Source organism: Anneissia japonica, unplaced genomic scaffold, assembly GCF_011630105.1.
Source record: "Anneissia japonica isolate Jap-2015-1 unplaced genomic scaffold, ASM1163010v1 scaffold1417_len1240632_cov203, whole genome shotgun sequence".
Classification (NCBI taxonomy): Eukaryota; Metazoa; Echinodermata; class Crinoidea; order Comatulida; family Comatulidae; genus Anneissia; species Anneissia japonica.
In genome coordinates, this window is record NW_022727891.1 from 1,159,882 (window position 1) to 1,184,783 (window position 24,902).

The 24,902-nt window shown below is 35.1% G+C and overlaps 2 protein-coding genes across 3 annotated transcripts in view; one reads left to right on the forward strand and one right to left on the reverse strand.

Moving 5' to 3' along the window:
- LOC117113928 (cilia- and flagella-associated protein 47-like) overlaps nucleotides 1-18,625 on the reverse strand; it is an 82,294-nt gene extending 63,669 nt beyond the window's left edge. For both annotated transcript variants that reach the window (XM_033257440.1, XM_033257439.1), the window contains exons 1-30: nucleotides 18,327-18,625; nucleotides 17,930-18,084; nucleotides 17,496-17,703; nucleotides 17,356-17,402; nucleotides 16,841-17,069; nucleotides 16,361-16,667; nucleotides 15,565-15,835; nucleotides 14,944-15,101; nucleotides 14,070-14,292; nucleotides 13,393-13,545; nucleotides 12,987-13,090; nucleotides 12,477-12,656; nucleotides 11,699-11,802; nucleotides 11,366-11,478; nucleotides 10,722-10,855; nucleotides 10,028-10,138; nucleotides 9,623-9,753; nucleotides 9,382-9,504; nucleotides 8,969-9,178; nucleotides 8,584-8,734; nucleotides 7,775-8,344; nucleotides 7,422-7,620; nucleotides 7,018-7,239; nucleotides 6,355-6,629; nucleotides 5,763-6,009; nucleotides 5,094-5,324; nucleotides 4,398-4,620; nucleotides 2,247-2,439; nucleotides 1,980-2,012; nucleotides 864-961 (exon numbers count right to left, since the gene is read on the reverse strand). In XM_033257440.1, coding sequence (XP_033113331.1) covers nucleotides 864-961; nucleotides 1,980-2,012; nucleotides 2,247-2,439; nucleotides 4,398-4,620; nucleotides 5,094-5,324; nucleotides 5,763-6,009; nucleotides 6,355-6,629; nucleotides 7,018-7,239; nucleotides 7,422-7,620; nucleotides 7,775-8,344; nucleotides 8,584-8,734; nucleotides 8,969-9,178; nucleotides 9,382-9,504; nucleotides 9,623-9,753; nucleotides 10,028-10,138; nucleotides 10,722-10,855; nucleotides 11,366-11,478; nucleotides 11,699-11,802; nucleotides 12,477-12,656; nucleotides 12,987-13,090; nucleotides 13,393-13,545; nucleotides 14,070-14,292; nucleotides 14,944-15,101; nucleotides 15,565-15,835; nucleotides 16,361-16,667; nucleotides 16,841-17,069; nucleotides 17,356-17,402; nucleotides 17,496-17,703; nucleotides 17,930-18,084; nucleotides 18,327-18,482 — 5,559 coding nt within the window. In that variant the 5' untranslated portion in view covers nucleotides 18,483-18,625. The remainder of the gene's footprint in view (nucleotides 1-863; nucleotides 962-1,979; nucleotides 2,013-2,246; nucleotides 2,440-4,397; nucleotides 4,621-5,093; nucleotides 5,325-5,762; nucleotides 6,010-6,354; nucleotides 6,630-7,017; nucleotides 7,240-7,421; nucleotides 7,621-7,774; nucleotides 8,345-8,583; nucleotides 8,735-8,968; nucleotides 9,179-9,381; nucleotides 9,505-9,622; nucleotides 9,754-10,027; nucleotides 10,139-10,721; nucleotides 10,856-11,365; nucleotides 11,479-11,698; nucleotides 11,803-12,476; nucleotides 12,657-12,986; nucleotides 13,091-13,392; nucleotides 13,546-14,069; nucleotides 14,293-14,943; nucleotides 15,102-15,564; nucleotides 15,836-16,360; nucleotides 16,668-16,840; nucleotides 17,070-17,355; nucleotides 17,403-17,495; nucleotides 17,704-17,929; nucleotides 18,085-18,326) is intronic.
- A 40-nt stretch (nucleotides 18,626-18,665) lies between these two features.
- On the forward strand, nucleotides 18,666-22,154 carry LOC117113929 (dnaJ homolog subfamily B member 13-like). Its single transcript, XM_033257441.1, has 6 exons — nucleotides 18,666-18,801; nucleotides 19,229-19,332; nucleotides 19,580-19,741; nucleotides 20,204-20,361; nucleotides 20,682-20,986; nucleotides 21,752-22,154. The coding sequence occupies exons 1-6, from the start codon at nucleotides 18,734-18,736 to the stop codon at nucleotides 21,900-21,902; spliced, it is 948 nt and encodes a 315-aa protein (XP_033113332.1). The 5' UTR covers nucleotides 18,666-18,733; the 3' UTR covers nucleotides 21,903-22,154.
- The last annotated feature ends 2,748 nt before the right edge of the window (nucleotides 22,155-24,902 follow it).

A 24,902-nucleotide genomic window follows, 5' to 3' on the forward strand; every position in this document is an offset into this window, starting at 1 on the left:
AAATGTATAACAACTTGTCTATACTTTTGTAATCAGCTGAGATAAACACTAGTTCAAACATTACACAATTTTAATCACAAAAATTTCATTTGGTGAGACATTGTTTATACATTTTTTAAATAAATTGTTTATACATTGAAATCTCCAAAAATAAGATTTGTATATTTATACCTAATTATATAAATTTAAAGCATTTAACTATTACATTACGACACTGTTTACATTCAACAATAAAATTTTATTGTTAATTTCTCCTCCATCTGGATGTTTTTGGCAAAACCATAGAAAACAAATTTTTTTTTTTCATTTTTTTCCCACCCTGCTCTTACGATAAAAAAGGGAAAAAAAGGAATCAAGAAATAAGTCCTGTCTTAGGAATTTAATATTTAAAACAAATTCAGCCAAATTCTTTTTCACTATGATATGTTTTATTATAAGATAACAGATTGATACTAATGTTGCCAAAAACGTTCATGTTAACTAGCTCTCCCAATTGCACAATTACAGTACAAGCATCTGGGTAGAACTAATTTTAAACAAGTAGCCATCACAACAGTATCCAAAATGCAAGATGTAAATAAATAAAGTGTATTTAACAATATTCAAGCAACTCATCAATTTCAATAAACCCTGTAGTCAGGACATAAATTATTCATAATTCAAAAAAGTATGTTTAACTATAAATAATCAATCACTTAGTCATTCTTTTAATTAAGTTATCCTTTTGCTAGCAAATTATTATTGTTTCTATTCTGAATACAGAACCTTGTGATTAAAGGAACTGAATAATGTACAAGAACCACTGGACTCAATCCACTTTTGGTTTGAAATACATACTTTTGGCAAAAACTCATGAAACATACCAGAAATGGAACGTGAGCGGCCAGCAGAGCTGCCAATACCAAGCCGTCTAAGAGGTCGTAGTCAAAATTCACTACCCAACGGGAGGGAGGAACTCCTCCTGTAATACAAATTCACATTTGTAAGTTGATTTTACAGTTGCAAAAATTGTTAGTGTCAATATTTCTCACTGTTCTCTATTGTGAAATTTGGTTATATGTTCATTTTTGATATTTTCTTAAAATTAATGTATATTTTCATGATTTTCCAAACAAGTGTTTTTGTTAATACCTGTTAACTTCTTTTGCAATTGACATTTTAATAGCAAAATGTGAAGATATTGATAAAATAAATTTAAAGTTGGTATTTGGTGCTTTCCACACTCGTGGTTACAGTAGCAGTTTCACAAACATTACTGATTATTAGAGTAGAACTTGCAATATTAAAGTTCAATTTTATAATGTAAGACTAAAGCCATGCAGATGATTTGTGCAAGATTGTGCCATACCAAAGCCATACAATGCAGAAAACAAATTTGATCCAATATTTCATTTACATACTAGATCAGTCACTCCACAGTGTGCATAACATCTGCCCCTGTGCATGGATACTGAACAATACACAGGCTGTGTATGATGGGCGACTCCATTATTTTCTTCGATGCACGAGGATAAATTCAAGGGGAAAAAAAAACAAATATCTGTGGCATTGACTTTGTGCTTTGAACTTTCCTTCCCAAAAGTTAATCCTCTCTTTCTGAGTATGTACCATTCCACAAATGTTATGATGAAACAATCCTTAGTTTTTGCATAAATCTATTAACTGCCAAGCAGACAGAGAGGCAGACTTGGTGAATAAATTAAATCCTTGGTGGAGATGACTGAATTATAAACGAGTGAAAGCGTACTTTAAACCAGGGTACCAAAGTAAAATGATGTTTAACACAACATACTTGAAAAGAATTTGGATAATTAGATTTACATTCCAAACTCGGCAACAATCACTTAAGTAACAATTTTGGGTTAATATATGTGCTCAAGCATGAGATGACTGAAAACAAATGTAAAAATACACACAAACATGTGAGACAGACGACATGAAAATAAATACTCAATGGAGAAAAGTGGCAGAATCATTACCTGTTGGACGGTGAAATACAAGATACTGAGACTCTACGTAAAGCAAATAATGAAGCGAAGAAGAAGACAATAGATAATATTATTATTTACTGATTCAGAATAAGGGTTCCAATGTTTACAATCAAATAAAATGCAGCCAGAGACCTCATTAATACAATAATTACTTTTATCTATAACATATATTTTATTTACACTATTAAATCATTCACATTTACAATGTATTATTTTGTTTAAATTAAATTAATTAACAGTGCTTTATTAAATTACCTTTATTACATTCCACCCATATCTTGTGCCGCTGTTGCTCATAATAATGGTTCAGCCAGGATAAAAGAATTCTCTCCCCGACACCATATATATTACTAGACTGGGGATCGGCATTGACAGACGGTAGTGTCTGACCCCCCGGCGCAGCATGGGTCTTCAAACTCCTGGGAGTCACTCTTGACAAAATGAGAACCTAAGAAAAAGGTTTAGAATGTAATTTTACTTTAGGCAAATTTGTAAGCATTAATTTTTGATTTCTTAGCTGATATTTTTGGACCTTTTCAATATAAACATTACTGCTATCCAAGTGGGCTCATTAAACACTATTCTATTAACTGCATTACCTTCTGCTACCCATTCATATCATAGTGGATATCTCACCTGAGGATGTGTGCACAAAGGCTTGTGTTGCAATATTTATTTATCAATCCGTATTCTTTATGTGAGTAAACTTTTCAATATATTACTGTTCTCCAAGTGGGCTCATTAAACACCATTCTATTAACTGCATAAACATAATGGTTTGTGCAAATTTGTGAATGTAAGTCAATTGAAGACTTAAACCATTTCCTTTTTGACTGTCCACCTTTAAAACATATACGGGATAATTGTCTTAAACATCTTCGGAATGACCTGGAAACATGGGGACTATCATCCTATTGGGATGTATTTTATGATAGGTCTAATGAACGCCACTTATTACATTATAATTTCTCCAATGTTTTTCCTTATAATATTGTTAATGACCTTTTTGATTTAAATTGTAAACAGTTAATTGTAAGGTGTATAAAAGAAAGAAATATTTTGTTATCTGAATTGCCACCTCAACAAGTCTAGGAAATATTTCTAGACCTTTTTAAGTGTTATTTAATGTGTCTTAAATCTGTTTGATTTATGATTGTTTAATCGTTTAAATATTTGTTTTACTATAGATTAACATACTTTTGGTTTTTACAATTAAGTTTTATTTTTTAAATTTTATTTTGTATTAAGGTATTTTGGATGCACCATAAAACTTGTTTTATGTGTGCCACTGTTGTAAAAGTGAAGTCTAAATTAAATTGAAAAATTGAAAATAGCTTCTACTGTACTATCCATTGTTCTACAGACCAGTATAGTTACTTATAATTGAATACTATTTAGTATTTTGTTTATGCATCTCTTGTCCATTTGTACCATTATTGTATTGCTTACAACTGAAATGAATTTAAATCAAATATATGCAAAATAGAACAACAATCACATACCACATGTACAAATACAAACAGAGTCATAAATATATAGATAGTATAGAGATAATATATTTATTATAGTGACATAAATATATATTAATTTATATTAATAAATAATAATAATTATTATAATGATTATAATAATTATGAAGAGATGACAGTGTTATAAAGAAGGCTATTGAACAGTTACAAACTTCACAAGATTGCACAGAATTGACCAGAATATCTTTATCACTGCACATACAACAAACTCACTTTTATATTACCAAAGAGACAAAGAAAAAATTAATTTAACACTACTTTAGCCGATATCTAAACTGCAGCAGCGTACAATGAAAATAAATATGGTGTTTCACCTACAGTTGTGTGGTTATCATCACTCCTTAGTAATGAAATTGGAACTGAAACATATTTGAAGGTACATAATACTTTGTGTAGTGCTGTGACTTTTTTTTTATTATCATAAAAGCATTGTAGAATATAGTAGACTCAAATGTCATTGTGTTTATTACTAGCCTCATCGTTACAGAACACTCCACCAGAGATGAATATAGGGGTCCCTAGAGGCATTTTGTTCCAATTACTGGGTGAATAAGTTAAAGTAACCTGGAGGCCTTAACATTGTTCTATATTAAGCAAGCATGATTAAAAAATTTGTAATTTGGGTGATGATGAGTTTGAGCAGTCAACGGCTCTTTCTGGAGTGTCAATCAAACTTAACAATTGAATGTGTTATTCCAGCAAACACACAAGTTAATGGCTTTCACCTAGCAACAAGATCCAAATGTGCATGCCTTAGCTGAACAGTCCATTTTATTTGACAGTTGTTGGTTTGTTATTCAAAAAAATAGTAAACAAAGTACTTTGAGGTCTTTTAAATAACTGAAACCAGTATATAAACATAAATTATTACCCTTACCTTGATAGACTGGAGAAGAAGGTCTGTCCATGCTCTCTTGGACACAGACTCAAACAGCACCTGATCCAAAGTAGTATCCACCTGAAGAGCTTGGAGGGGGGACACCTGTGATTTAGATTCAAGCTTCTCTTGGATATTGAATTGCATCTTCATGTATCTCTGGTAGTCATTTGGCTCAAACAGGTATTCAGGTTTAATGCTAGCTACAGATGCACCTTGGCTCCTGTAACATAAAGCAAACACAAATAGTAAACAAATCAATAATAATATTATATTCAATTTAATTTAATTTTTTTATTTTGTTTCTATTTTATTCATTTTCCAAAAACACAAAAATACATAAAACAACAGTACAATCAGCACCTGAGGGTAGCCATAAGTAGGATCAATTCAAAGAATTGCACTGTCAAGTGGCTTTCCCAACTAAGAGTACTTAAAAAAGTATTTAAAGAAGTATTAAAATTCAATATAATTGGTCACTTTTTTGAGCTCCCTTTTAATTGCTATGAAAACTTAAACAATGACAAGTTCACAACATACAAAATTCACAAAATGATGACAGATTAACACATTGGAATAAATAATAAAAATGAATAAAGAAAAGTTGGAAGAACAAAAAGAAATTATAAGCCGAGGTGCTGTTTGACAGTGTACTTCTATATACTTAAACCATAGATTTTGAAGGCATCTACTCACCTTAGGAATGTCAACAATGTGGAGTACATCCAGTGTAGCTGCAGCACCCTCTCAGCTGGGTCGCTTGGCAATGCATGGTCAATGGGAATACCTGGAATAGGACGTCCACTCAAATGAGCAATCATGTCAAAGATGGTCTTAGCAAATTTCTTCTTCTGGTTGTTGGTTGCCGGACTGCCTTGCACAGTTTTATCCCGTACAGCATCTTTCACAGAGTTCTTGGAGATTCCACTAGGAAAAGAGGAAGGGAAAGATAACATCAAAGTTTTGCAGTTTCATTGACAATACATCTTTTAACAAATGCTAGAAATAGTCAGAAACTCAGATACTTTATTTCATCCATACAATCGTATAGAAATTTGTTTTCCACCAGCTTTAAACTAAATACAACGAATCAACACAATACAGTATTAATAAATAGGTCAGATTAAAAGACATTTAAGATGGGAACAAAAACACTGTAAACTTACCACTCCAACCCCTCCCTCCCCATCACCGTGCCACCCTGGAATTAAACGTGTGTATGCCATCGGGCAGGAAGGAATACCTATGTCGATTTTTTTTCTTACAAATAACATTTTACAGTATATTGCATTAGAGGATATTGATGTCATATCCATTTTTCTATTTCTTTCTGATGGATGTTAAAAATCAGAATACACCACATACCTCCTCATTGTGTCTGGAACTGTGGCTGGACAAGGTCCACCGCCCCAGCCATGTAGTGTGATCCAACGCTGAATGGCCATCAATACTTCATGGTGAAACACCCCTTCCTCTGAGTCTTCATCAGGGAAGGCAGCCGAGCCTAAAGATCTTGACACTAGGCCTAGACGGCTCTGTGGGTCGTAACTGGAACCACCGTTAGTGGCATGATTCACAGCACCATCACGAGGAGTGCTACGATAGGTTGACTCTGTGTAAATAATATGTTAGACTTACATAGCACTTAATGTCAACAAGGCCTCAAAGTGCTTCACATTATTGTCATTGGATCAAACATAAATTGAACACATACTCAGCTCCCTGGGGAGAATTCCAATGTTGCAAATGTAATCATCGTATTTTGTGTTTGAACCTACCAGGTACCCATTTATACTCCTGGGTGGAGAGACACAACCGCAGGTAAGTTATTATGTTGAAAGCTATTGAGGAGAAATTTAAATGTAGTGTAAAGTAAAATTTGGTCCTAGTGGGTAACTGGAAAATTTTGGAAATGGTGTATAATAATGATTTGACAAACAGATGGTTTGCAATTTACCAGTAACACTAGCCGTTGATTCATCATAAGTAGATGAAGTAGCGCCAAATCTTGAGCTTGTACTTGAACTGTTTCGAGTCGATGGTCTAGTTGGCGATTCCACCGGCAGGATCATTGCTTCCCCAACATTCACACTTTCTTTTGAAGATGTGCGTCTTCCTTTAAGAGAACGTCCCTGCTCTGTTACAATTTGGTAGTCAGTTCGATGTTTGGCGATGAAGTGGTAGGCAGTAAGTAAACAGTTGTCTGCAGTTGCAGTAACCACAATTGAAAAACTGCAAAATGTCAAAATAAATTTATATATATACTAGATCATTATTATTTTTCATAATCATGATGATGTATTAAGCCTGAACATGAAAAAATGTTTCTAATGCACAACTCGATTCTCTAGTCAGTCTCATTAATTTTGTTTGCATTCTTACATATGACCTCATGAACACTAATACAATATAAATGTTTCTCCTATCATAAATGATTTGTATATGCTTCTATTTTTAATTGACTGTTTCTCTTTTTAAATTCATCCTTTGAAGCCCCATTGGCCTTGTTGGGATGAAAGAATGTCCACTGTGACATTATGAATGTGTGTAAATATTGTTGCCACTTGGCAAATACTACTAGACACAATACTAGACAACACCTTGAAACACAAACACTAACCTGTTTCCCATGTCATCAAGAAATTTGATGGGTTGAGAGAAAGACACTGGTCTTGGAGAACAGAACGTAACCCTACACTTCAGGATAAATGGTTCCTGGTGACCTTCATCAACAGAGCATGGCTGGATGGTCTGACCATCTGGAAAGGAGACTGCCAGAATGGAGGACGTGCTGCCATCTTCAAGTTCAATGTCAGGAAGTTCCACATCGATGACATTTTTCCTAAGAATTTTTGTAAGAATTGATTAGTATAATTTTCCATATACAATATATATATTTCAATATATTTTAATCCTGTTTAGTATTCAAAACTGCCTTTAGCAATTTTCATGTTTGTTCCTTATTTGTATTATGCCATTTATTTCTTTATGAAACGACAAAATAAATGAACTAAAAAACTCAACTGTCTAAAACCAGCTGCTTGTATGGTGAAATTGGCGGAGACTTCTGTTGCTAATGGAACTGGTGTGAGGACAATAGCAATGGGGTCAAATGTCAGCCTGGGTGACTTCAAAGTGCCATGAATCTTCAGGTGCTGGTAAGGTTGATCTTTGTTGCCATTGAGAATGAGAGGAACATCAGCCTTGTACTCACCAGCTTCCACTAAAAACAAATAAAGATTGACGTTACTTATGATGAGTAAAATGGGGCTGATGTGGAAGGATGATGATGATGATTATGTTGCAAGTGATCAAGAGGTGATTACTGAATTAATAATATACTGACAATGCAAGATTAAAACAGTTATGCTGCATACCTGGACAAAACATGACTCCAAGACCATATGTCTCGCCAGGAGTTAAAGTTCCACCCACAGCTCCACCTCCTTTCTTATAAGAAATGAATGGCACACCAGAAGGCATCAAGAACCGGAAAATACCATCTCCAGTGGCTTTCCCACAATTGTCCAGATTCAGACTCCAGACAAGTTCTTTATCACTATTGTTCACAAGCATTGTACCTCTTGTTTGTCCTAGAACATTGCCACTTTCTTTGAATCCAGATGGTAGGGAAAAGTCAATGTGATAGTGTGACAACTGCAGAGGTTGTCGCAGAGCAGTGGCAGTGATTTTCCTTTTCGGGGTTGCAATGGTCACAACCATAGGCCTTGGGGTAATGATATGCTGGATGCTCTTTGATGATGGTGCTGGTGTCGGTGGGAAGGGGGTCGGATCTGGTGAAGGTGGATCTACCTGGTTTATGGTGACATTGATGTTAAAGTCATATGATGCTACCTCTGTTGGACGGAAGATAAGCTGGCAGTTGATGGTCTCTTCCCTCCTAAGTGAAACCTTATAGATGCCTGGACTAAGAATGTCCTCTGTCTCTGAAATACATTAAAATATTCCCTAGTTTACAAAGGGTTATCTTCACTAATAAAAAATGTATAATATACAGTTTAGAATATAAATGAGAATATTTGTGTAAACATATTTCTCAAATGAGAGCAGTTGGCACAGCATAAGCTGTCAGCTTCTTATATTATTGAGTTTTAATGGAATGGAAGTAATTAGATAAACCCACAATTAACTGGATATTTCTATGAATAAAGACAGGACATAATACCTTCCATCACATCTGTGTCAAACTTGAGGATGAAGTCTCTGTAGCGCGAGAGGTCAAAGACAGCTTTGGCTGGTGTTCGCACCTTGTTGATCAGTCGAAATGGAAGCGCAAGTTCAGAACCACAATAAACACCACCAAATTGGAATGCAGGCTAAAAATATAAAGAGATAACTAAAATGAAGTGTTGAGTATTATTAAAAAGGGTAGAAGAGCATAGAATGTGTACATTTTTAACATTCACCATTGTATCCCCAAAATAGACAATTTTTTTTTATTCACATACGATAACAAGTAAACTCAGCATTAAAGTACATAATTAAAATGCATAGGATAAAAAATTTTAATTTAAATAAAAAAGTCACTGTTGAACGTTTGATATCCTTACCATATCTATATTAACAGAAGGGGGAGCAACTGTTCCACCCATCCTTAAATCAATTGTCTTCCATCCCCGAATGGAAACCTCAAGTCTAGTATCAAATTTCATGAGAGCACCTGGAGTAAGATATATCTTGAGCTCAGTGTTACCTCCAACAGGTATAACACCCTGCACTGGAGAAACCATCAGGCCTGGCACAGGATTCGGGTCCAAAACCTTCAATTAAAAATAATGAAAAGAATACTTAATTGTTGAATTCACAGTAGCACACTTCAGTCAATTTTACCAGTCAGCTAGTATGCATAATTGGAAGTTGTAGCTATATGCTGTATTAAATCCAATCCCATTATGGAGACTTCAGGATATTTACATTTACAATAATAATAATTAAATAATATGAATATTCATGATTGAAATACCTGAAAATATGCATGGTTGTGGCTATTGTTATGTAATACTGCTGTTTGTGTTGTAGTCAGGTGTAATGGTACTTGTCCAAACAGTATTCGCCTCTCCATAAACATCACTTGAGTTGGCCCAAGCTGGGGAAGAAAATGAATGTACTTCATCTAATCTCGATCTATCAGTGTAATGTTTCATGTTTAGGATTTGACCAAAAATTACGAAATGAAGATATAGTAAGGAATAAGCCAAACTTACATCAGCCATGCACTTCAGTTTTAATTCATCACCACCATGGACCTGCAGGATAAATTCTCCTTCCTCTGGAGCATGGAAAGATGGATGGAAGACCACTTCACAATCAAGATCCTTGAAAGCGTCCACGGTTCCTTAAGGAAAGAAGGAAAAAAAATTAAAAGAATAAATAAATGATCAATTAATTTATCATTATATTTTCTAAAATGATTAATATATTTCTATTAATGCATGATGTGTTCATAACCAAGTAATGAGAAGCAGCCTCTAACAAAATTTTCCATTAGCAAACCCTATTAAATTATTAAGCATCATTGTCATCGCCATCCTTATCGCTGGCAATGTTTGGCCCATGTGTATGGTTGTTGAAAGGTCTAGTGGTAGATGAGTTATGCATGTATATGTCACCTGTTGCTGGTCGGATGGAGAATGCAGTTCCTCTTTCTCCAAGAATAGGTTGCCAGGTAAATTCTGCTGGATAATTTCTTTCATTCCTTAGGCTAATCACACTTCTTAGACCTATGAGAAAATGAAGATGATAGGAAATCCAATAAATGCAATATGCAGAAAATAAATAATTTTGATATTCAAAAAACATTATATCCTAAGAAGATCGATGAATGATACATGCATGAATGATGTATGTGGTGAGTCGCATGGCCGAGCGGTTAGCAGGGGCGCCGCAAGCTATAGCCATAATATCTGCGCTGGTTCGAACGGCACGCTCGCCGATGGTTCTGGTGGTAGAACAAGTCTTCTCGGATAAGGACTATAAACCGTAGGCCTAGTGTATACAATGGCTCGTGTGCACTATAAAGAACCCAGTACATCCTTCGAGACGAGTAGGGGGATACCCCGGTGTACTGGAACAGACAGGCCCTGTGGTGGACGACGAGAGTTGCTGGTACCGGGTTACCGGGTAGCACAGACACGAAGGGACACTGAGGGGCGAAGAAAGTCATTGATCGAGTTCCTAGTCCACATTTCAAGAGCCCTGAGCATATGACATTAGCTGGATTTGTGCGCTATATAAAACTACACTATTATTATGTGTATGTAGACAGATGGATAAATAAATAAATTGTAGCCAAATGTTCAATACCTGCTTCAGCTGGCATTCCTGGGGTTGGTTTGATCTCCAGAAGTTCGGTAGGAAGAATTAAAGCAACGGGCACAACATCTGCCCTCACCACAATGTGATCTTTATGATGTCCGTTCACTGTATACTTGACATTTCTACAGAATGCAAACACAGTTTAAATTTACATCATTAAAATAATGGATATATTGCCATTTATTGTTTTGGGATTTTTGATTTAAAAAATGTATTTGCAGATGTGTACAGAAGCCAGATTCAAACCAATTAGGTAGAAGAATCATCCCAAGTAGATGGACAACCTGTCCTACAATTTGCAGCTATGATTTATATGTTACACAATGTAACAAAAATTATGGGTATTATATAGGTGCATGAGATTAATAATTTTTTTGTAAAGAGGCATCATTTATATTTATTTATATATTTATGATTTATTTATTCTTTCTTTATACTGTATGCACTTTCAGTAATATTGCACTGATTTTCAAAGTGGTACAGTTTACAGAGGATGAACAATGTAGCAGTATGAACAATATGTAGCAGTATAAAGACAATGCGTGCACATTAAAAAAAATGATGAACTGGATTTGAATATGGAGGTGGGGTATCTGCAAGGTGAACAGCAAATCCACCCTTGTTCAACTCACCTTTGGAATGCTCCTTTGGTGTTGGATTCAAAGATGAGAGGAAGTGCTGCTTTACAATTTGGTGGAACAACTTGAGACAGAGGGCTCGTTTGACGCAGTTCATTGCAATCAATCTGATGAGAAAATGACAAGATTTACTTTACTAAGCTTCACATGCTAGGTAATACTGTAATAACAGGAGCCTCCCTGGCTAAAGAATTTTTGAAATAGTTTAAGGTAAGATAAGAAAAGATATGTAAAATCAATGCTACACAGAATGATATCTAATGCTAACTTACCGTTCTATCAATTTATAATAATTTTTTTATTTAATCAAAATTAGTGTTATCTTACCTCTACCAGGATGTGGATGTATTGGCTGAGATTGTTCACAATATCCAAACTTCTTGAACTGGTAGACTTGAGGCAAACTCGACCAAAATCAATTACTGGTGGTCCTTTAATAGCAACAATATAAACTATATTTTGGTTTTCTTAAGTAAATACTCAAATAAATAGATTATCAGTCTATTTTGTGCCAGTGGAAGTTGTGTATGATGGGTGTGATGTGTTAATTCTTAGTGCTGTTGTATTCTGTACTAGTTGAAGCTGGTTGATGGATTTTTATGAATGTCAAATAGGAGGGAATTAAATACATACACACACTGAACATAATTGTACTATCAGTGTTCTCCCTAGCATCATGGGCAAGCATCATGGTAAGTGTTAAGTCCACCATAGCTGGGACTGACACAAGGTATTTTTAATAATTAGGAGGCACTGAAACGTCCTAAATTGCATTTTAAAACTGTATAAAAGCAGGGAACAGTTAAATAATTTAACTGTTCCCTGATAAAAGCATGGAAGATGTTCCAAGCATCATGGGTAAAGTCCCAAGCATCATGGTACCATGATGCTTCAAGGGCCTGGGGAGAACACTGACTATATCCATTTACATATACAGCCCACAAGACAAATTTACATTTTGTCTAGTAGAGTATATTTCTATAAAGAGACAGACCACTACAAGCAAAAAGGGAAAAAAGCGTGAGAGAGTAGGAAGGAATGAAAATAACAGAGTTGAAAAATAAAGGCTAATAAAAGAGATAAAAACGAAATAAGAAATACTTACCAATGATAACTTGGTAGAGGTGCTGTGGAGAAAGCTTTGTTTTGCAGTCCATCTTCTCTTGAGGGGTCATAGGTACTGCATTTAGGCCTCCACTGCTAGGCCTACTAGTTGACAGCATTTCTTTGTTAGTCAGCCACTTTGAGCTCAGCATACGATTTCCATTATTCGGTGGGGTTGGAGCTAGAATAAGGTATAATATTATAACAATAACAGGATGATAGTGACGATGGTGATAATGAAGGTGATGACAATGGTGGTGATGATGATAATGGTGATGATGATAATGATGGTGATAAGGAAGATGATGGCGATGAAGATGACTGATAATGATGAAGGTTATGATAATGATGAAAATGATGGTGTTGATGAAGACGATGATGGTGTTGATGAAGACAATGATGATGATCATGATGATGAAGATCATGATGATGGTGATGATGATGATGATCATGATGGTGGTGATGATGATGATGTGGATAATGATTGTGATAATGATGATATTCTGCTTACATTTCACAATATTTTTGATGTCATCAACTTTAAGCTTTGATGGTCTGAGTCCAGATGCTGGTTTCAAGCCAATATCCTTGGCAGTATTCAATGTCTTGAACTCCCTGTTTGATAAAATATTACAAAAGTAACTATTTTGCAATTACAAAAAACTCAAACCAATACAATGTTTCAGACTGAACAATGTTAGTCAAAACCGGGAAATGCATCTTAATCTTAACTTTGTCAGATCTATCGGTGGGCATAGGACTTTTTTTTCAAAATCAACGTAAAAGAAGAGTTTTTTCAGGATTTATGAAAGATACTGACAATCTACTATGATTCGTACTAGAGCCTGCTTTTTCTTTATCAACCAATTGTCAATGTACCAGTCGTTCAATACTGGGTGTAATTAAGCAATGCTTACTGGGAACTTATTTTCTCTTTTCTTTTCTCCCTGCATTCCTGTAAGTATTGATTGTATTTGTTCTTGTGACGTTGAATTTCTCCCATTTCGTCATCATCATATGCATAATCAGGATCCACATAGGTGTGTCGATCAGTCTTAGTGAAGATGGTCCTGGAAGATAAACCATAAGTAAACAAACAATCAATCACTCAACCCATTTCTTCCTGCATCTACTGCTAACCTGATCATCACAACAATTATAATGAATATCATGGGTGGTAATTAGCTGGGTAGTTAAGCTGATTGCCTTCCAATCCAATTCACAACTAAAAAATCTCCACTCCCTAAGCCTTGTAACGAGACTAAAGCAATTAAAGTTCTCAAAGCATTGCATTACTTCATTTATTGAATAGCGCCCCCAAATATCAGCTAACTTACGAGGACAAGCTAAAAGGGTCACCTTCTATAAATTTGGTATAAAAGAGATCCAGATGCCCTACTTTGACTGACCAATAATTTAACAATTGAAATAATTTTTTTTTAAATATTGTTAACATGGATTACCACATGACGCATCATGTGGCAGGACACACATCTAAGAGATGGTTTAATAATCTTAACATCACTTTCATTAGACCATGTATTGTAATATGGTTATTGATGCCTTTTTTTTTTACCAAGGATATCATACTTACTTGTAGTTTTCTTTACGGTAGCTAGGACGAACACTCCGCGCCCTATCATTGGGAAATGCAACAAGAGCAGAAGAATCGAGCACTGCTGAGGCCGACTTGGTTGCATGCAGACGTCCTGTCTTCGGGGCATTCAACATAGCAGCTCTAGGTTTATATGAAGAAGCTTCATCCATTGTCACAGAGACAAACTGACCAACTTCACCTACAACCATTGGTGTGATACCTAAAAATCAATGAAATTAAAGAAGACTTATTATACTTCAGTATATTTTATAATATCATCATAAGCCATAGAATAGAAATCTTTCTTTAGTCTGGATACTTAATCAATTTGACATTGTTCTTCCTTAAGGTCCAGTTTAAAAATTTAAAAAAAATATAAAATATAATTAAGGAATTATATAGAAAAACCAAAGAAAATTGGTAAACATAAGAGACAGGAGGAAAAATTTTATGTTAAATCAATTTTTTTAAGGAATACAAAGTTAAAGAATAAATTGAACTGCAAGTATCTGGGGGAAGATTATGCCACAGTTTAATTGAGCAGTATTTGAACATTTTTTCCAAAATTCATTGTTACATTTTGGTAAAACTAATGTATTTTTTGATTTGCTTCTTGTGTTTAGACCTAGAGATCTCCACGGTTCAGCGCACACACAGTGTCTACCACCAGATTAGCCAACTGAGCTAAGCTGCTCTCTCTGTACTATACATTCCACTGTATTGAAATTTACTAGGAGACCCTTTTAGAAGGTATGTTGTTAGACACTAGGAACCACCAAGCACTTCATTCATAGGTTTGTGACTGTTAATGCATAATATAAAACATGTTCCTTGTTTCAGTATTTTAAGTTTTTTATTTTAAGTATTATACCTGGATTGAACTTGGGCTTCTTCTCGGTGGAAACTGCATCGCTTGTTCCGTGGAGTGATATGTGCAAGGTATGTATTGCTTCTCGGTGTACATCAGTAGGGTGTGAATTTGCACCAGTATCAGCCATGGCTCCGATAACATCCATCAGTTGCATACACCTATTCAAAGATAAAATACACAAACTAATTCAGTGATGTTAGCAGGGATATAGTTATTGTAGGCAGAGAGAAGGACAGGGCCTGCCAAACTTTTTCCCTCCATCTAAAGCTAATTTCATGGCCTTCTACCCACCATAATTCATTATTAGTCCACTCTTATTATTCAGAGTTCACCAATGTTATCACCCATCAACCCTTAAACTGTCTCCCACCCAGTCTTAGTTTTCTATAGCAACAAGGTTACCCTGATTGTTGGTAGTTTGTGAGTAATATACTTCTGGATAAACTGACTATTATCAAAGTTCCATTACTACAATACCCCCACAAAATAATACAGCTGTCCATCCAAGGAAATTATCTGTTTGTCATCACTTTAATTTTTCAACGAGACTGTGAATTGTCAGTATAAATTGTACAGAATGACACAAAAGAGAATATATGAACAAATGAAATATTATGTCACCTGAATGTCCCGAACTGGTTTGGTTTAAATGATATGATGATATCCTGGACATCTCCTGGCCTCAGTTTTCCAAACTGCGGATGAATTGTAAACTGAGCTATCTTCGTAAAGACAAATTCAACAGGAAGTATCGTGGATTCGTTACGCAGTTCACAAAGAGTGTCCACATGCTCTCCGACTGGACAGTTACCCATGTCATAGTGCATGAGAGGGTTAAGTGTCAAAAGGACTGGAAGAGCAGTCCCTGTTAAAGCAACTTCTAGTTTTGCTCCTGAGGAAGAAAATCAATTTATTTACTTTTTTTAAAATAATTTATTTTATTCAATAAACTGTCATTCATTAATATTGGTGATAATGAAGAGGATAACGATATAAGCATGGTGAAAATGATAACAAGAATTTTGATGAAGATGATAATAATGATGATTATAAAGGTGCTTATGTTTATGACAACAGTAATACAGACAACATTATGACAACGATGATGCACCACTGACAATACATAAATAAATGACCTGATGGCTGATTACAGTAAGGAAGGTGGCAAGGATGACATTGATGGAGATAATGATGATGAAAATGATAATGATGTTCTGGGTGATGATGGAGGTAATAATGAAAATGGTGATGACGATACGGAGAAGATGGTGATATTAATTATGATGGTGATAATGTTTATGATAACAGTAATGATGTCAGTAAAATGATGACACAGGCTAAACTATAACTAAACCAACAGACAACCACACCGTAGATTAATACCAATTATTATCAAAGAGGCAAAATGACAACATACCTTCAGGGCTTCCAAGGCCTTCACTTTGAGATTCCGAGAAGCCTTTGCTGCTGCCAACCATAGCAAACTGCATGAACAGGGAGAAGTCCTGCCTTGGAGGTGGGGTTGCTGTGCTTTTCCAACCTTGCCTTAGGGTGTTATACCTTGGACTGAATCTGAAGAACACCGGAATTTTCTCATAAGCTGCTAAACTGCCCTGGTTTGGAAATGTAGTTACCAAAGTTGTCAGGGGGTTGGTACTAGCACGCACCTTTTCTTGGTTAGATGCAGCAAGTGTACGAACAGTTGACTTGGTAAGGTCGTTACCCTGGAAGAATAAACACAAAATAGATTCAAAATTCGCTGAGCCATTTTTAACCAAAATTGTATTAATCTCATTTGTTATGTTTAATTTATCCATTTGTTTGCATCGGTTTTTTTACTAAAATATTTCTAGGACATTTGTGTACTGAAAAATAAAATAAAAATATCCCTTCTTACAACTTCCATGCCTTCAGCATCCTCTTGCAGTACAGTTACAAAACTGACTGCATGTGGACTGTTGTTGTAAAGGTACGCTGCCTCCATCTTATCAGTGCCATAATAGGTACATCCAAAGCGAATACAATCGATCAGATCTTCATTGTCCACAGACAAAAGTTCAAGACAACGTTCAACCACATTGGCTTTGATGATCAGTGTGGAAGGATCTTGATTTGCAAGTTCAACTCTGAATAATTAAACAAAACAATAATATTTAGAGTAGAACCCCTCTTTGGAACATCACTATTAAATGGACAGCCTTATTAAAAGGAGACCCCCATCAAGGGGACACCTTTTCGGCCATAAAATGAGGGAAATATACACTACGACCAAACCCTATTCAGGGGACACCCTTATTAAGGGGACACTTGTTAGGTCCGAGGGTGTCCCCTTAATAGGGGTTCTACTGTAGTCATACTGTCACACTACAAAACAAATAAACAAATAATATATACTGTAAAGTATTTACTCACTCTAATTCTTCATTGACAGCACCAGTGTTTTTGGTAATAAATTCAACCTATATAAAAAATGCAAAATAAATAAAATTTAAATATGCATAGAATATTTAAAATATAGAACTGCAAGTGGCTGTTCGACATTAAATTTATACCTTGATAAGCTGGCCTGAGTTTGGTTTAATTGTACCGCTTGTTGGAATAATCTTGACCGGTTTATCTCCATTGTAGTGTAATTTGAACGTGCCAGATACAGTTCCATGGTTGAAGATTGAAAATTGTTTCATTAGCACCTTTCCATTGCAGACAACTGTTCCAAAGTCAACCTCTCCATCTGCATCCAGGAGAGGCTGGGGGCTGTAGCTAATTGTGCAAAGAAAAGACAAATAAAAAAAAGCAGAAAATTGAAAAAAAATAGCAAATGGTAAATTTTTTCATGAGGCTCCAAAATTGATGAGGGCGGGGACGTGAAACTAGCAATTAATTTTATTTGGCCTTAATAAAAATATATCGTAACAAAATTGTAATTGTAAATAAACATTATAACAGTAATTTAAGTAATAACAGCCATATGTCATTTTAAACTTACACAAAAATAGGAATTTCAATAACGTCCTCATCAACCAAAAGAATTATTCTGTCTTGACAATCTAGAGGTTCGTCTGTCGTAAAGGATATGGTGCCTGGAACTTCCAGCCCTGGAGCCACTGGTTTCTCTGGGTTTTTCACTTTCAATTCGAATTTCTATTAAAAAAATATAAATAAACTAAAAGTAAACATAAGCACCTGCTGAAAAATCATTTAAATCAAAACATGACTGTCTTTTTTATTTTAAAAATAAATAAATTGCTTTTCAAATCAAAAATCAAAATTAGTATTTTAAAAATTAAAATGGCAATAAGATACTCCACACTTCATATAGGCCTAGATGATTTACAGAATGTTTTGCATTACATTCAGTGGTGGACAGTGCTGTCCTCTCTCACCTTTGAATCAGGCCCATGAAATTTAATCTGCTTGCTGAACTTGCTGATGTTTTGAACAGTCAAATTCACAGTGTACACTGTGTCTGAGTCTGCATCGAAAAACTCAATAACAGGAGGTGAAATTCTCACTCCTGCTACATCCCCGTCCATCTTCATTTTCAAAACTGATCTACAGTGCACAGCCAAAACAGATCATTATAATTTGAAAGCATTAACAGCCTATACACATCAACACACAAAGTTTATCGTGAAATAAATTGGCTGCCATTTTGTAAACTTGAGCTATGGTTGCCAAGGCGCTTTTTCAAGATCGATCAACCGTAACAATTCACCTATGACCTTACCCTTAGCAACACACCAAATAAAAACTTACCGACCATCCCGAAAGGAAGTCTTCAGGCACAAAAATGGGTCTGGATTACTATTTGATTTTAGGTTTAACAAAGTCAGCAATTGATGCAGACATTAAAAAAGCGTAAGTAAATACATTAGGTAGCCAGTGTAGTATATAGAGCCTAGATAACCGCTACTACTAGACTACTGCTGACTGATAGTAAGCTTAGCTTAAAGCTACAGTCAGTCAGCCATCAGTGCGCTGTCCACTTCGATTCCGAAGCACTTCTGCGGCGAGCCTAGCTTGGGCCAGGCCAAGACTAGCTCTTTCTGTGCCTGTTGTAGGCCTAGCCTAGCTGAGGGCAATATTCGTGTTACGATGGGAAATAATCGTGGTAGTGAGCTATAATTTTTTATCTGTTTTACTTGTTGTGGTTGTGCGGCTCAGTCAGGGATAGGACTAAGGAAAATTAGTTATAATATGAAAATATTATGATGAAGTCACAATTGATACTGTTTTAATTTAAATATATATGTTCCTAAGTTTTATTCCATTCAATAAATTTCAGGTATAGGAAACTTTCACTAAAATATCATCCTGACAAGAATCAAGAAATTGGAGCATTTGCAAAATTCAAGCAGGTAGCAGAAGCATATGATGTCCTTGGTGATCGTAAGTATCAATTAATTACTACTACTAGAACAGGCCTAATAATAAAAAGAGAATAAGATAGGATTATGTATAAACATAAAAAGAGCTTGAAATATTATTACCTCTTTAAAAAAATATAACAATGCAAAAATGAAAATAATCTCACCTTTTTGAAAATAAATACTATTGTTGTTTGTGAAAATACCTTAAATAACAATATTGGCAGACAAAACATGAGAAGTATACTTTTAACATTTCTATCCTATAGCTAAGAAGAAAGCTGTATATGACCAGTTTGGTGAAGAGGGATTAAAAAGTGGTGTTCCTGAAGGAAGTGGTCAAACCGGTGCTTACACACATGGATATGCATTTCATGGAGATGCTCACAAAGTTTTCAAGAACTTCTTTGGTGGTGATAACCCATTTAATGGTAATAATACAGGTCCTCACTTGTCCAAGTATACAGATACAGATATATTTTATTGTCAGAGACAAAGAAATTGTTTTTTGCTCATAGTGCAGTGACAGCTCTAGGATACATTTTCTGGGGGTGAGTGCAGGGGGGGGCTAAGCTGTATGGCAGGGGGACTTGAGCTTGTATGCCTGAGGAGGAGGAGGATTTGGGTGTCCCCATCCCATATGAGATTTTTTTTAAAAGGGACCTCTGGATGGCCGGAAATGGCACTCTACGACAGTGACAGATATGTTTTGGCTTGGTGTAGGCTTATTTTTAATTTTTTTGTTTTTGGTCCAACGAGCTCGGCCAGTGAGGTGAGGGGGTGCTTACTTGTCCGATGGGGCCTTAAGCCCCACTGGCGCTGCCACTGTAAAACAGCACCAATTAATCATCATCCTTTTAAATACACATGTATGGTTTTTTTTTTTTTTGCAGAATTTTTTGATGGTGTGGATGGTGACTTGAGCATGGGATTTGGAGGTCTGCTCGGCAGAGGAAACAAGAAGCAAGACGACTCTATTGAAAGGGATCTTGTACTGACATTGGAGGAAGTGTTTCATGGTTGCACAAAGAAGATGAAGATTTCACGGAGGGTGGGTATTTTGATTCTGGAGCTGAGAACCTATTGATGGTTGATATTGCATAAACCCACAATTTTGACCTCTGTGAGGTCAAAATTCAACACAGCCAACTAATTCTTAGTATCTGTTTGAGTGGATCATAGTTGAAATAATCTGTCGTGCTGGCTTTATGTTGCCTTCTCCACAGAATTGCGCTGATCAACCATCAGCTTTCCGTTGGTTGATGACGCAGGCTTAACAAATAGTTTTTTTTGCTATTGTTATTATTATTGTATCTTCTTTCACTATAATCTTATTCTTCTTAAATAAATAGATATTTATTGCACAATTAGGTGATGAATGAAGATGGCCATACCTCAAGTGAAAGAGACAAGATTCTAACAATAACTGTCAAGAAAGGATGGAAGGAGGGAACAAGGATAACATTCCCCAAAGAGGGTGACCAAGGCCCCAACAACATCCCAGCCAACATTGTGTTCATTGTCCGTGACAAAGCCCATCCTCGATTCAAACGTGATGGTAACGATCTGATATTCACCGCCAAAGTTCTGCTGGGCAAAGCCTTAACAGGCTGCAGTGTGGAGATACCAACGTTAGATGGTCGTTTGCTCAATATTCCGATCAATGATATAGTCAGGTAAATCAAGTTGCATTTGTCAAGATTTAATGAGACAGTTCAATGGGTTCACTAAAGATTAAAGTGGTAGTTCAGCAAGTTTACCTTGTAAAGATTAAAGTGGTAGTTCAGCAAGTTTACCTTGTAAAGATTAAAGGGGTAGTTCAGCAAGTTTACCTTGTAAAGATTAAAGGGGTAGCTCAGCAAGTTTACCTTGTAAAGATTAAAGAGTAGTTCAGCAAGTTTACCTTGTAAAGATCAAGGGGCAATCAAACAAGTTTACCTTGTGGTTAGCAGGCACTTCTAGACATGTCTGTTTATTTAACGTAAAGCCCAACTCAGACAGCGTCGTACAACGCAGCCCGATGCGTTTCATCGTCAGGGACAGTTTCAAGCCATCGCAAGAAATATTAAACATGTTTAATATTCTATGACGCAACTGTCCTCGATGCAAACCATCGCGTCTGTGTTAACTCACACAAACACGACGCGACAACAAATCATGTTGGGCTGCATCATACAACACTGAGTTGGCCTTAAGAAACTCAACTTCAGTAGGTCCCACTCTTGGTAATTCATTATACAGGTCCCTTATCAAGACTCTTTGTTTATTTATAAGAGTGTAATACTCCAAGATTCAATATTTCAACATTAATTATTTATTTCATTTTTTTCAGAGCACTCTAATTAAGTAAAGGTGCTTTTGTAACGCCCTCTTTTACAAATATTAGCTAAGTATTATTCTTTGTATACATGTTAATCATTATTAATATGATCATTTTCCAGCCCTGGCTATCAGAAGATTGTTCCTGGAGAAGGAATGCCAATATCTACAGAACAGAATAAGAAAGGCAACCTTATCATCCGGTTTGAAATTGAATTTCCAAAGCAGTTGACACCGGAAAAGAAACATCTTCTAAAAGAAGCACTTCTGTAAACATATTTAACACATAGTTTTAAAAACTACAAAAAATAAAACATAAAATGCGAGAATAAATTAAATCGTTATCACTCATCATCAGAGCATCTTAATCTTTTTCTTGATTTGTAAATACACATTCTTAACAGAACATCCTGGAATTCACTTTAACGAACCATTGTATTTAATATTACCAGTCTTTTTGTATATATTTAAGACTGAATTTAAAATGTGCACTGGAATTTGTAAATAAAGATATATTTAAGGAACTTTCTTGTTTTATGATGTGGTCATGTTGTTCTTGAACTAGATGTGAATACTGATTTAGTTATGCAAGATATTCATGTTTTAAAGCCGTTCAAATTCTTTTTATGTGCTTGAGAAGGATACCAGCATGGATGCTTAATGTCAGTGGAGCTATCAAACACTTTTATGCGACAAATTTGTGAATTACCCATATATAGGTGTGATGATGTCATGCAACCATATGGGTATAATGACATCAATTATCGTACCCATAATGGGCAAATTACAGGTAAATATCACAGTTTGATAGTGTGGATAGCGCTCAAAGATCTTACAACAAGCTCTTCGTGGTTTACGTGGAACAAAAATGAAGCGTCCATTCACGCAGAAAGCAATAGAAATTTGAGAGTGCATCTTAGTCAATAACATGTTGTTACTGAATTTGCACACAGAAATCGCGGAGAACGCTATCTTGTTATAAGATCTTTGATATAGCTTTAGAACCTTGTGATGCTGCAACTTTGATTAACACATCAACTGATTAATTGATAACAAAATAATTATAATACAACTAATAATCATGGTTTTAATTGATTTTTTTATTTCACTCACAATAATATATGATTAGAATTTGGTGATGCAAACACATACCGACATGATACAGAATCTATATTCATCACACTGATAAAATAACTTTTATTCTATGGTACATCACATACTGTGCAGTAATCAATTTTTACATTTCAATTCATTTTTGTGGACATACATGGTGTGGACATTGTCATCTTGCTAAATGTGTAATTTTCTGTGTATTTACATAATTTTTTGTGACAGGTTTTAGATAAGATATGATTGAAGCAGATTTCTCCCCCCACCCCCACACACACACCTTCCACATTGCCACATAATAGTAAAGATTTGGATTTCAGAAGCTCTCAGACAAGATACTGCCAATCATCATTTTAGGTTTTCTAAAAAAAATCTATAAGATTTGTATTAATACAATACTGATTTTTTAAAGAGAATACATCCAACCAAAGATGACAGTATTGTATAATAAATTAATAGATAAGCATAAAAATATTTTTTTTTTAGTTCAATTTGTTTTCTAATACCCTATTCGTAAAATAATGGACTATATTAAATTGATTTGTCATGATTCTTACATCAGTTTACTTCAGAAGAGCACCACCAGGACTGATGGCGCTGTACCAGAGTAAGCTAAATGAACATAAAAAGACCTAATGTGTTGTTGCATACATCATCATGTCAACCACAGACCCTGTGAGTAAAACCAAACTACAGCCTGGGATCCAGGCTAAATAAATTAAGGTGCCCTAGTAAACAATAATGAAATAATTAAGTGCCCTAGTAAACAATAATGAAATAATTATGGGCCCTAGTAAACAATAATGAAATAATTATGGGGCCTAGTAAACAATAATGAAATAATTAAAGTGCCCTAGTAAACGAAAATGAAATAATAATAATATAAAAAACACCAACAAAAACAATTTAAAATCAAGAGAAATATTTCTTTGGCGATCTTTCAAAATGTCCTGGTTAAACATGATCTATTTAATCTTTGGTGGGATTTTCTTTGGAAGCATAATAATATATTAAAATAAGATTTCTTACATGCATGATTTTATAGGAAAGTTTTTCGGTAAAAATATAGATTTGGCTCAAGATCATAGCACTTAACTCTTAGCACAATATTTTGATTGTAATTATTAAACAATATAATAATTATATAATAATATTATAAATATGAAGATGTACTTTCAGCAACCCTATATACTTTTTGTATTAATTTGACCCAAAATGCAAGTTTTAACATCTATAGTAATATTAATTAAAATAACTGACAGAAACTAAAAAAAAAAACCTGCTGTTTGAGCAACTGTGAACATTACTTTGATAGATTAACAGGCAATATAATATATGTAATGATATACTGAATATTAGACAAGACCTTTTTTATACCTTGTTTAGTAAACCCACCTACTGCCAACAATGACTTCAAATACAGTAAAAATAAAATTTTATTTTTGGCCAATTCGTGCACCAGCTGCCAGAAAAAACAGACAAATCTTTTATAATCTTTATTATGTCTGCCGCTGTTTTGAAATCTCCAAAAATAAGGTATGTATATTTCTTCCTAATTATATAAATTTAAAGCATTTCACCATCCCATTACTCCACTGTTTACATTCACCAATAAAATTATATTTATATTTTCTCCTCCGTCTGGATATTTTGGCAAAACTATTTTTTTTTTTTTTTCCGCCCTTTTCTGATGATCTTTGAAAAAATAAGTTCGCGAAACAAGGTGTAAAAAAGTCTCACTTATTTAATGAAACAGTTTTTGGTAAATATAATACTAATAATACAGGATCCTGGGGGGCTCACTCTTAAATATTTCTATACGGGGAGGTGCCGCATTTGAGGGGTATATTTTCGAGGACTTGGTAGCCCAAGTGTCGGAAATATGGGGGAATTGCAGCATCTATGGGGTATACTTGCAAGGACTTTGTAGCACAAGTGTGGGAAATAACCAGGGTGAAATTGGTAGTTAAAGTCCCTGGCCTATCTTATGTCAAAGCCACACAATTTTCAGCACGATGTCAGCAGGAATTTCAAGCTAAACTGGGTGTTAAGCCCCTTGCTAAGCCTACCTTTGGTACAGCCACAAGATCGCGACCAGACTTTTTGCCATCGGGAAACAGTCAATATTGCGCCCTCTCTGGCACTATTGAGTGGCCTTTTTCC